The 11,364-nt window shown below is 50.5% G+C and overlaps 1 protein-coding gene across 2 annotated transcripts in view; it reads left to right on the top strand.

Moving 5' to 3' along the window:
* The window catches only part of NRROS (negative regulator of reactive oxygen species), a 21,754-nt gene that overhangs the window by 4,523 nt on the left and 5,867 nt on the right, over positions 1 to 11,364 (top strand). For both annotated transcript variants that reach the window (XM_023214812.3, XM_023214813.3), the window contains one exon: positions 9,010 to 9,130. In XM_023214812.3, the coding sequence (XP_023070580.2) occupies positions 9,010 to 9,130 (121 nt within the window). The remainder of the gene's footprint in view (positions 1 to 9,009; positions 9,131 to 11,364) is intronic.

The following is an 11,364-nucleotide window of genomic DNA, read 5'->3' as shown; positions in this document are numbered from 1 at the left end:
CCCTCCGTGGTCCTCAGACACCAGGCTGAGCCTTTTCCCTTGGCCCTGCAGGCTCAGTGGGGAGTGGGGCTTTCCCTGCCTGGCCCTGGACCACCTCCTTCAACTTCAGCAAGTTAGTGGCCTCCCGGTCACCAGCCAGCCTGGCACCCTGAGACCTCCTCACGGGCCTCCCCCAGTGGCCTTTCTCTTGTTCTAGGTCACTGGGCCCTTCCTCAGATCCTTAAACTGATGCTTCCATTCAGCTTCTCATCTCCTTCCAAATCCCCAGTTTTCTCCTAGGCTCTCTGCCTCCTTTAGAAGGCCTCTGACAGCCCCCATCTTGCTTCGCCTCCACAGAAGGCCATGGTCCCATGATGCACTCAGGGGCGCTGTTCAGAATATCAGGCACCGCGTGGCACAGCTACTCGGGAGGCTGAGGCAGGAGAATCGCTCGAACCCCGGAGGCGGAGGTTGCAGTGAGCCAAGTTCACGCCACTGCACTCTAGCCTGGGTAACGGAGCGAGACCTTGTCTCAAAAAAAAAAAAGTTAAATCACTTGATACGCATTCTGAAATATTTAGAGGAAAGTATATCAGTGACGCAGTGTACTTCAAAATGCACAATGAGGCCGGACACAGTGGCTCACGCCTGTAATCGCAGCACTTTGGGAGGTCAGGGCGGGCAGATCGCCTGAGATCAGGAGTTTGAGACCAGCCTGGCCAACATGGTGAAACCCCGTCTCTACTAAAAATACAAAAATTAGCTAGATGTAATGGTGATCTGTGCTGATTCTGGTGCCTGTGATCCCAGCGACTCAGGAGGCTGAGGCAGGAGAATCTCTTGAATCCCGGAGGTGGAGGTCGCAGTGAGTGGAGATTGTGCCATCGCACTCCAGCATGGTGACAGAGTGAGACTCTGTCTCAAAAACAAAGAAAGAAATGCAGCGTGTGTGGTGCTGTGTGCCTGTAGCCCCAGCTACTCGGTAGCCTTAGGTGGGAGGACTACTTGAGGCCAGGAGCCTGCAGCTGTAGTGTGCTGCAATCCCGTCTGTGAATAACTACTGCACTCCAGCCTGGGCAACATGGCGAGACCTCTAAAAAAAAAGAAGAAAGAAAGATGGACAGAAGGATAGATAGATGGATGGTATGTTGTTGGGGAAAAGCTAAATGACTAACTACCTAGTAACTGTTCACATTCCTTGTTATAATCATAAAAACCAAATAATAAGAAATTAGAAAACTTCCATTGGAACAGTAACTACCTGAAATACACTGTCATATGAATTGCCGGGTTGTTGCTCCACTGAACTATTCGTTTGTGATGAGGAGGTGATACCAGCACTGAGCCTGGAAGGATGAACAAGAGCTTTGTAGGTGGACGAGACCAGCGAAAGAGCCTTTCCCACAGAGGAAGGAGTATGTGGGCATGCGTGATTTAGTCAAGGATTGCAGGCATCCCAGGGTGGCTGGGGCTTGCGGTGTTGAGGTTGAGTTGATGCAGAAGTCACAGACCCGGTTTGAATTGTGGCTCTAACATTCTCTGGCTGTATGGCCTAAACCTATGTGAGCCTCCATTGGCCAAGTGTGAAATGGGGATGACAACATTTACCTGCTAGGATTTTTGTGGGAATTATACGTAAAGCACCTGGTATAGCACATGTTCCAAGGTGAGCACTCAGTAAGCATGAGCTGTCACAGTGAAGAGCCCGGACAGGATCCGGGAACAATTATGCAGACCTCGAACACCACCGAGTTGACCTTTGAATTGACCTCTTGTCAGGAATCCGTATCATTGCATTCTTCAGTTGTACACGTTCTGAAGGAAACCACGTAGTCGAGGTGGGGAGATGTATTTTCATTGTTTTACCACTGCGGCCACTAAACCGCTGTCATCACCCATCGTTCCCGCCAACAGTCTACCATGGACTCTGGGTGCTCTTTTCCCCCTGCACATCCCAGGGTCCACACGCTGCAGCTCCCAGGGGTGGGAGAAGGGACGAAAGCTCCTTCTCCTTCACTGTATTTCCTTCAACACCAGCTCGCTGTTTGCACAGAAGAACTCCGCTTTCCCCTGGATTAATGCACCACTTTGTCTCACGATAGACAGTGTCTGTCCCCTCCAGCGGGGGAGTGTTCTCCCGCGGGCCTTGGAGGACTTGGAGGTGGGGGTCCCCCGCCCACTGAACTGGAGTCCAAGACATTCCCTCACACTGACAAAGCCTTTCATCACACACTATCTCATTCAGCCTTGACACAACCCCGTGAGGTCAGCAAGGCAGGTGTCGTCCTCCATGGCCACCACCAGAGTGCAGGAGCCAGACTTGGGCCCAGGTCTCCTTCCCCAGCCCAGGGTCCTTCCTCTACACAGATGCCACCTGCTCCTTCGTGTCGAGAAGGGCGGTGGCAGGTGGTCGCTCCCTCGGAAGTGACCAGCGGGAACAAACTCATGATGCTGAAGGGAAATGAGATGCTACTGCGTTATGCGGCTGAGTGCCCATCAGCAGAGATTGTGTGGGTCTCTCCTATAGGAAGGTGACACCGAGGACCCAGCCCCAGCCACCACCAGCATGCGAGGGCAAGGTGTCACCTCCCAGTGGGAGCAGGTTTGCATTCTTTAAGACCTGTGGCCAGATGCAGCCTGTGGGCATGGAACAGGACAAGGTGAACTGCCCTCTGCTGGCCCTGCCAGGCTGATGCTGACCACATCGGGAAGCCAGGTGGCTCATTGGTGGCCCTGAGGGAATGAGGGCTGAGCAGGGAGGCACTCAGGACCGGCTCCTCACAATGGCTGTCTGGAGTCGCTGTGGGAAGGGCCCAAGGGAAGAAGGGTTGCTGTGGCCCCTAAACCCCCTCCAGGTGGATCCAATGGAGCCTCCTCCATTCCCAGAGTCCCCTGTCACAAGCCCCAGTGAGCCCAGGCTGACCAGGAGTGCGAGGCTCCGGTGGGAACTGGAGATCCGCGTTTAACCAGTGCTGGGAACCATGGCCCTGCCTTTCCCGAGCCGCCGTGTGCCTCCCGTTTCACCTCTCTGGCCTGCATATTCTTCTAGCAAACTTGGGGATCATGCTACACATTCTGCTTTACACTTTCCTTTCCTTGATATTATTTTATTATGAACATCTTTCTGCGTCAATCAATATATTGCTACCAGAGCATTTTTTTATCACACCACGTCATTCGTATCGTGTAGTTTCATCATAAGTGGTTCAGCCAGTGCTCCCATTATTGGACTTTTCATGGTTTCCACTTTGTTATTATTATTACTAATGTTACAATGAAGACTCCTTTTAAAATATTTTTAAGTACATTGTATTTCCTTAGGATAAATTCCTAGACATTGAATCAAAGAGAATCCACACTTTCAAGGTCTTTGATAAATTGTGCTAAATTGTCCTTTAGAAAAAGCGTGCCAATTTTCTGTTCTACCTGCAGGGTGTGAGACAGTTCTTAGGGGGAGAAATTTCAAAACCTTTGTATTGCCTATATTTTAACAAATGCATTATTAAAAGAAAGCTAGAGAAGCAAATCACAAGCTCTAATTCACACATCACAATTCTAAATGTTTGCTGTTCCAGCCCTCAATTTCAGGTTCTTGTTAATGCATCCACCATTTGAATATTCACTTCTTCAAAATACAGGAATGTATTAATTTACCAAAGATCACAATCGGTTTTTTTCTTTTTTCTTTTTTGAGATGGACTTCTACTTCGTTGCCCAGGCTGCAGTGCAATGGCAGGGTCTCGGCTCACAGAAACCTCCGCCTTCCTGGTTCAAGTGATTCTCTTGGCTCAGCCTCCCAAGTAGCTGGAATTACAGGTGCCTGCCACTATGCCCGGCTAATTTTTGTATTTTTAGTAGGGACGGGGTTTCACCATGTTGGCCAGGCTGATCTCAAACTCCTGACCTCAGGTGATCCGCCTGCCTTGGCCTCCCAAAGTGCTGGGATTACAAGCGTGAGCCACCGCGCCCAGCCACCCGGCTAACTTTTGTATTTTTATACACACAGGGTTTCTCTATGTTGGCCAGGCTGGTCTCGAACCCCTGATCTCAGGTGATCCACCCACCTCGGACTCCCAAAGTGCTGGGATTACAGGTGTGAGCCACTGTGCCCGGCCTGTATTTCCATGTTTAACATGACAAATGTTTCCTAAGCACCGTTCTGAGAAGAGTGTTTGAAAAAGATACGTTAGTAATTCCTGGAAACATGGGGACAACGATTCCCATAATTTTACCTCTGTTTTCAGGAACATTTATTTCATTTTCCTCGTTTTTAAATGTGAGTACTTTAAAACTTACAGAAAAGTTTACAAGAAAGTACAATGCTAAATTTACCGAGTAGTCATATTTTGCTTTACCATCTCTATTGAGCCATTTGAAGGTAGGTTACATAAGTTACAGACACCATGAAAGTGCCCTGTAAGTGCTTCAGCCTCCCAAAGTGCCGGGATGACAGGCTTGAGCCACCGCACCTGGTCGCAAAGAAACATAATTTCTAAAACAAAGGAGACTCTTTGCAGCAGCTGCACGTTCTTCTTCCTCACTGTCAGTGTTCTCTGGTTGCAGAATACAACCTCCATTCATGTTGTTTTTGTGAATGAATCTTTGTACCACTTTCTTACTATGACCAGGTCTGGAGGCTGAAAACCATGTAGTCTTCTGTGCCTAAAAAGCAACACCACATCGGCCGGGCGTGGTGGCTCACGCCTGTAATCCCAGCACTTTGGGAGGCCGAGATGGGCGGATCACGAGGTCAGGAGATCGAGACCATCCTGGCTAACACGGTGAAACCCCGTCTCTACTAAAAAATACAAAAAACTAGCCGGGCGAGGTGGTGGCGCCTGTAGTCCCAGCTACTCGGGAGGCTGAGGCAGGAGAATGGCGTAAACCCGGGAGGCGGAGCTTGCAGTAAGCTGAGATCCGGCCACTGCACTCCAGCCTGGGCGACAGAGCGAGACTCCGTCTCAAAAAAAAAAAAAAAGCAACACCACATCTTCATAGACAAGCTTGGCTACGGGGTAGACTCACGGCATTCCGTAACTAGCTAGAATGCAGCAGTGTTCCAAACGGGCCAAACCTTGTCAAGACAGGAGCAACAGGCAACTCAGGGTCCCAGGAACACTCACCAGCTGGCAGCCCCTCAGGAAGCTCCTGGGCTTTCCACCCGTTCCGGGATGCTGGGCACGTGCTGGCTTAGATGCCCTCTTACAGCTGCAGGCACTGTGGCGTGGCCCTCAGCCCTGAGGATGTGTGGGAGGAGAGGAAGCAAGTCCTGTACTCGCAGGGGATGAGTCACGGAATTTTGCAGGGAGATACGGCAAGCAGATTGTTTACCTTGGACTCTTTGCAGTGCCATGGCTCTGAGGAAGCTCTCTGCAGCTACACACTCTAGGAAGAGGGTTTCTCAACCTCAGTGGTCAGTATTTTGAAAGGCTTTTATTTCTTTACAGTCATGACATCTAATTTAGCACTGGGTCATGGCCATTCTCACGTGATTGTATCAGGCAAGGTCCAACCAGGAAACAGAAACAGCCCTGTTTATCTAAAACAGAGGATATCGAATGCAAGAAAGTGGCAACACATGATGGAAGAGGCTGAGAAGGCAAATCAGCAAATACACAGTCAACACGACGATGAGCAGCTTCAGGAAGCTTCTTATCCTCACCCTAACTCGGTAGGGTGAGGATGAGAGGAGGAGGTAGGCCAGGCACCGTGGCTCACGCCTGCAATCTCAGCACTTTGGGAGGTCAAGGTGGGTGGATCACCTGAGGTCATAAGTTCAAGACCAGCCTGGCCATCATGGTGAAACCTCATCTCTACTGAAAACACAAAAATTAGCCAGGCATGGTGGCGTGCACCTGTAACCCCAGCTGCTCGGGAGGCTGAGGCAGGAGAATCGATTGAACTCGGGAGGCGGAGGTTGCAGTGAGGCGGAATTGCAACATTGTATTCCAACCTGGACAACAAGAACAAAACTCTGTCTCAAAAAAACAAAACAAAAAACAAAAACAGAGAGGAGGAGGTGGTGTCACCAGAGCCTGGTGTCGGCGGAAGAAACTCTAGGATGTCTCTGTCCAAGGCAGAGAGGAAGGGAGAGAAATACCCGGATTCTTTCTGCCCTGTGCTCTCTTACCTCCCAGGAGTGTCTTCCATTGAGTAAACCGGCTGGAGGCCAGCTGACAGCAGAGTTTGGGATTCAGAGCCTTCAGAAGTCAGAGCCCTGCCACACCGAGGGCAGCAGGGAAGGGGAAGGCATGGCTCTGGGGACAGACTGCTGTGAGCCAGCACAATCAGTCATAAAAGTACATAAAAAAAGTACACAGTCATAAAACTACAATTTATGAATGTAGTTTTTGATTGAACCTTCCTGCATACCTTTTACACGTCTGGTTGGTATAATTCATCCTTCCAGCCACATTACTCAGGCCTTTATTTTAGACTTTGTGGAGCTGCTGAATTACCTTGGAGATTACACAGGAACAACCAGCACTCAGTCGACTCACTGGTGTTTGAAACTCACAAGTCGTAATTAATAATTGTGTTACTACCTTTACAGCTACGAAGCCCTTTCACATATACGAGACTGGTTTATTCTCATGCAACTCTGGAATAGTTATCGTTACTCCCATTTTGTTGGTGGATTCTCCGAGTCGTGGAGACTTTGAATTCCTGAAGGACAAATAACAAATAACAGAGGCGGAATTCAGAGTCTAGTCTGCTTGGTTCCAAATTCCCTGATCTTCCCATGATATCCTGCTGCTTCCTGCCAGAAGGAGCTACCCAGGGCCACAGCAGGAGCTTTTCTGGGCTGGTTGGCTGAGTTGAGGAAGGAGAGAATATATATATATATATATATGTTTTTTTTTTTTTTTTTGAGACAGAGTCTTGCTCTGTCGCCCGAGCTGGAGTGCAGTGGCCGGATCTCAGCTCACTGCAAGCTCCGCCTCCCGGGTTCACACCATTCTCCTGCCTCAGCCTCCCGAGTAGCTGGGACTACAGGCGCCCGCCACCTCGCCCGGCTAGTTTTTTGTATTTTTTAGTAGAGACGGGGTTTCACCGTGTTAGCCAGGATGCTCTCGATCTCCTGACCTCGTGATCCGCCCGTCTCGGCCTCCCAAAGTGCTGGGATTACAGGCTTGAACCACCGCGCCCGGCCAGGAGAGGATATATTTTAAACTTGCAAAATTCTAGATGACCCATAAATTAAAATGCCGTTGCTGAGTGTGACGCGAGGCCTGCCTTGCCTTCCAGTCTGAAGGTTACCTCCTCGCTGAAGGAGCTGCACTCTTGCCCCTTACACATCTAGATTCAGTTCTTCAATACACAGGGCTGGCTGTTCTAGAAAGATGGGAGCCACAGCAGTGGGCGCCGCCCCACACCTGACAGAGGCGGGCAGGGAGGGAGGGAGGGCTCTTACCTCCCCATCTCCCTCAGTAAAATTCAGGATGCCCAGTGAAATTTGAATGTCAGATAGACAATTTGTTGGTATAAGGATGTATCTAGCATTGAAATGATGCCTTGTAATTTACTAAATCTGAAACTGTGCAACCTCATCTCATGGTGGTGGGCAGTGATGGTGATCCCAGGTTTCAGGGGCCTGGGGGCGGGGAAGGGTGCTGGGGGGATCCTGAGGTCAGAAACCCATACAGCTCTGCTTTTGCCCTCTCTCCCCTGTGCCGGCCACAGGGTAATGGTTCCTGTGTGGGTGCAGAGGCAGAAGTGGGTCTGGAAGGGGATTCCCGGCGTCTGGCAAGTTCTGGTGAATTCTGCGTCGGAGGTTCTCTCTGTAGTAAGGGGAGTTGGCCTGGCCTGAAGTGAAAGCTGGCTTACCCGTTTCATTTAGCTCTTCAGTTAGTCTGTTTGCACTGGTGGGCATTCAAATCTGATCAAGAAGGTAAAATGAGCCTTCAGAATCCCTACATGCATGTGAAGAAAGGAAAGAGGAGGCCCCTGAGTGGCTGGAGCGAGCAGGTGGGGTGAGCTGGTGCCGCTGGCCCAGGAGAAGATGGGAGGGCAGACACTGGGCCTCGGGTGGGTGTCAAGGAAGGGGGCAGACGGAATGCTGGGGCCGGCTCTTGCTGCTGGGTCTGCAGAATGCAGAGCTGGGGACATGCAGCAGGCGTCAGGTCCCCAGCAGGGCAGCAGCGAGTGCAGCCTCTGCCCTGCTCACTCGTCGGAGCTCGGGGGCTGCTCTCAGCGCTGCCGCTAAGGCCATCCACAACCTCCAGTAGTGTCTCTGGGCCTTTGTTCACCTGGCAAATGTGATGAGTATAGTGCGTTTCCTTTTTGGCTCCTCTTAGTTCTGAATCTCTGCTGGTGTGTGTGTACCTTCAAGCCTCCTCATTACCGCTGTTCTGTGTGCACCGGCCAGACAAGAGGGCTGGTAACCTGGTTTCATTAACCATCTTTATTCTATCCAAAGTTTTCTTCTTCATTTTCCCCTCCATTTTTCCCCCTGTCCAGGCAAAACATCAAACTTCTTTTTCCAAAGGGTCATAGTGAAATGAGTTAACTGAAGAGGTCAGCCTCACATCAGCAGCTGAGGAGTAACTCTGTGGGACAGGGGCTCCAATCCGTTTCCAGTCTCAGTCCACTCTCCGATTGTTCATTCATTCACTCAGCAAGGACTTACTGAGCTCATGGGACGCATCAGGCCAATCGGAGCTGGAGGCAGGAACACTTCAGCAGAATTAAGAAATATGGGAAACTCCAGGTGACCGGAGGCCTGGTTACTCAAGCCTTCTGCTTCTCCCTTCTGTGCTGGACTCAGTGAAGTTTAGTGTTCAGCCACCCGTCCATCAAAGGGTAGAGGCAAAATGAAATTGAGTTCTTGTCAACAGTTTCAGTGAAAGGCTGGAAGTCTCGGCTAAATGGAGGTATTTGAGTAACCTGTGGGCTGCACCTCTGTGGAGCTGTGAGCTCCAGCGAGCTCCAAGACCACGTAGAATTGGAACTGGCTCCTTCTCCCGAGAATACAAAAGCCCTCTGGGATGTCCTTCTCTGACTTGCTTCTTCCCTGCTGTCTGTCCACAGGGCTGCCCTTGAGATGGAGTTGCTGCCCCTTTGGCTGTGCCTGGGTTTTCCCTTCTTGACAGTGGACTGGAGGAGCGGAAGTGTGACGGCCACAGCAGCTTCCCAACGGGGATGTAAGTTGGTGAGTTTTCCCTTGAACCCTGATCTGTCGGTTGCTCCTGTCCTGACAAAGCTTGGTCCGTTCAGAAAAAGCTGACGGATTGTCCATCAGGAAGGGCAGAGAATGAAGGAGCCTGAATCACTCTGCGCCTGCCTAGCACAGTGCCATGTGCGGCTGCCCTTTAACCACAGGAGTTTAAGCTGCTGCCTGGGAAAGACAGTCCCTGCCCCACCCTTCTCACACCTGCTGAGGATAGGAGGCATCCGAGACCAGCCTAGGGCAGCCTCCTGGAACAAGAACAACTTGTTAAAAATCTGGATGAGTCAGGCCAGGCGCGGTGGCTCACGCCTGTAATCCCGGCACTTTGGGAGGCTGAGGCAGGCAGATCACTTGAGCCCAGGAGTTCAAGACCAGCCTGGGCAACATGGTGGAACCCTGTCTCTACTAAAAATACAAACATTAGCTGGGCGTGGTGGTGCATGCCTGTAATCCCAGCTACTCAGGAGGCTGAGGCAGAGAATCACTTGAACCCAGGAGGCAGAGGTTGCCATGAGCCGAGATCATACCACTGCATTCCATCCTGGGTGACAGAGTGAGCCTCTGTCTCAAAAAAAGAAAAAAACAAAATAAAACAAAAAACTGAATGATTGAGCTGCACTGATGGTATGAGAATCTCTGGGTGAGGTGCATGAAAGCTGGAGAAGCGCGCCTCAGAGTTTGTGGACGGGTTGACAGCTAAGGCTTACATAGCTGCAGGGAGGGCTTGCTGCCATGTTGTAGTACAGAGCAGCAGCCTGGACCATGCTCGGGCTAAGAAGACCCAGAGAGTGGATACCCAAGCCTTTACGGGTGCCTTCTCTAGGGCTTTCAGCCTATATGTGAGAATAGACTTGGGTCAAAATTGAGAAATTTCTAGTAATTGTCCCCTTCACCTATATAACAATGATATCAAAAGTCTGCTCAAGAAACACATATTTAGGCCAGGTGCAGTGGCTCACGCCTGTCATCCCGGCACTTTGGGAGGCCGAGGTGGGCAGATCACGAGGTCAAGAGGTCAAGACCAGCCTGGCCAACATAGTAAAACCCCGTCTCTACTAAAAATACAAAAATTACCCAGGTATGGTGGTACGTGCTTATAGTCCCAGCTGCTTGGGAGGCTGAGGAAGATCACTTGAACCTGGGAGGTGGAGCTTGCAGTGAGCTGACATCACGCCACTGCACTCCAGCCTGGGTAACACAGTGATACTCTGTCTCAAAGAAAGAAAGAAAGAAACATATATATATATATATTTTTGAGACGGAGTCTCGCTCTGTCACCCAGGCTGGAGTGCAGTGGCCGGATCTCAGCTCACTGCAAGCTCCGCCTCCCGGGTTTACGCCATTCTCCTGCCTCAGCCTCCCGAGAGCTGGGACTACAGGCGCCCGCCACCTCGCCCGGCTAGTTTTTTTCTGTATTTTTTAGTAGAGACGGGGTTTCACCGTGTTAGCCAGGATGGTCTCGATCTCCTGACATCGTGATCCGCCCATCTCGGCCTCCCAAAGTGCTGGGATTACAGGTTTGAGCCACCGCGCCCGGCCAGAAACACATATTTCATAAACATTTCTTGAACCATATTATATACTAGGCACTGGGAAGACAAATTGGATGTCAGGGCTAACACATTCAAATATGTATTCTTAAAGCAGATTAATCTTTAACACCCAACTGTCATGGTTTTTAACCTCTTTTAGTAGTAACCTATAACCACTGTGCTAGAGTATATTCCAGTATGACATAGGAGTTACCAGCCAGACTGGCCCGGTTTAAACCCAGTCCCACCCTTAGCTAGTGACACTGGGGCCACTCTAGGCCATAGTTTCTCCATCTGTAGTATATATACGTAATAATAATATCTACCAATAACATCATGCTGTGTTGATTGATGATTAAATGAGTTAATACATGTAAAGCACTCAGGGCCGGGCGCGGTGGCTCAAGCCTGTAATCCCAGCACTTTGGGAGGCCGAGACGGGCAGATCACGAGGTCAGGAGATCAAGACCATCCTGGCTAACACGGTGAAACCCCGTCTCTACTAAAAAATACAAAAAACTAGCCGGGCGAGGTGGCGGGCGCCTGTAGTCCCAGCTACTCGGGAGGCTGAGGCAGGAGAATGGCGTAAACCCGGGAGGTGGAGCTTGCAGTGAGCTGAGATCCGGCCACTGCACTCCAGCCTGGGCCACAGAGCGAGACTCCGTCTCAAAAAAAAAAAAAAAA

Source organism: Piliocolobus tephrosceles, chromosome 2, assembly GCF_002776525.5.
Source record: "Piliocolobus tephrosceles isolate RC106 chromosome 2, ASM277652v3, whole genome shotgun sequence".
NCBI classification, from domain to species: domain Eukaryota; kingdom Metazoa; phylum Chordata; class Mammalia; order Primates; family Cercopithecidae; genus Piliocolobus; species Piliocolobus tephrosceles.
The sequence above is the reverse complement of the archived record's forward strand: the minus strand, read 5'-3'. Positions and strand labels throughout refer to the sequence as shown.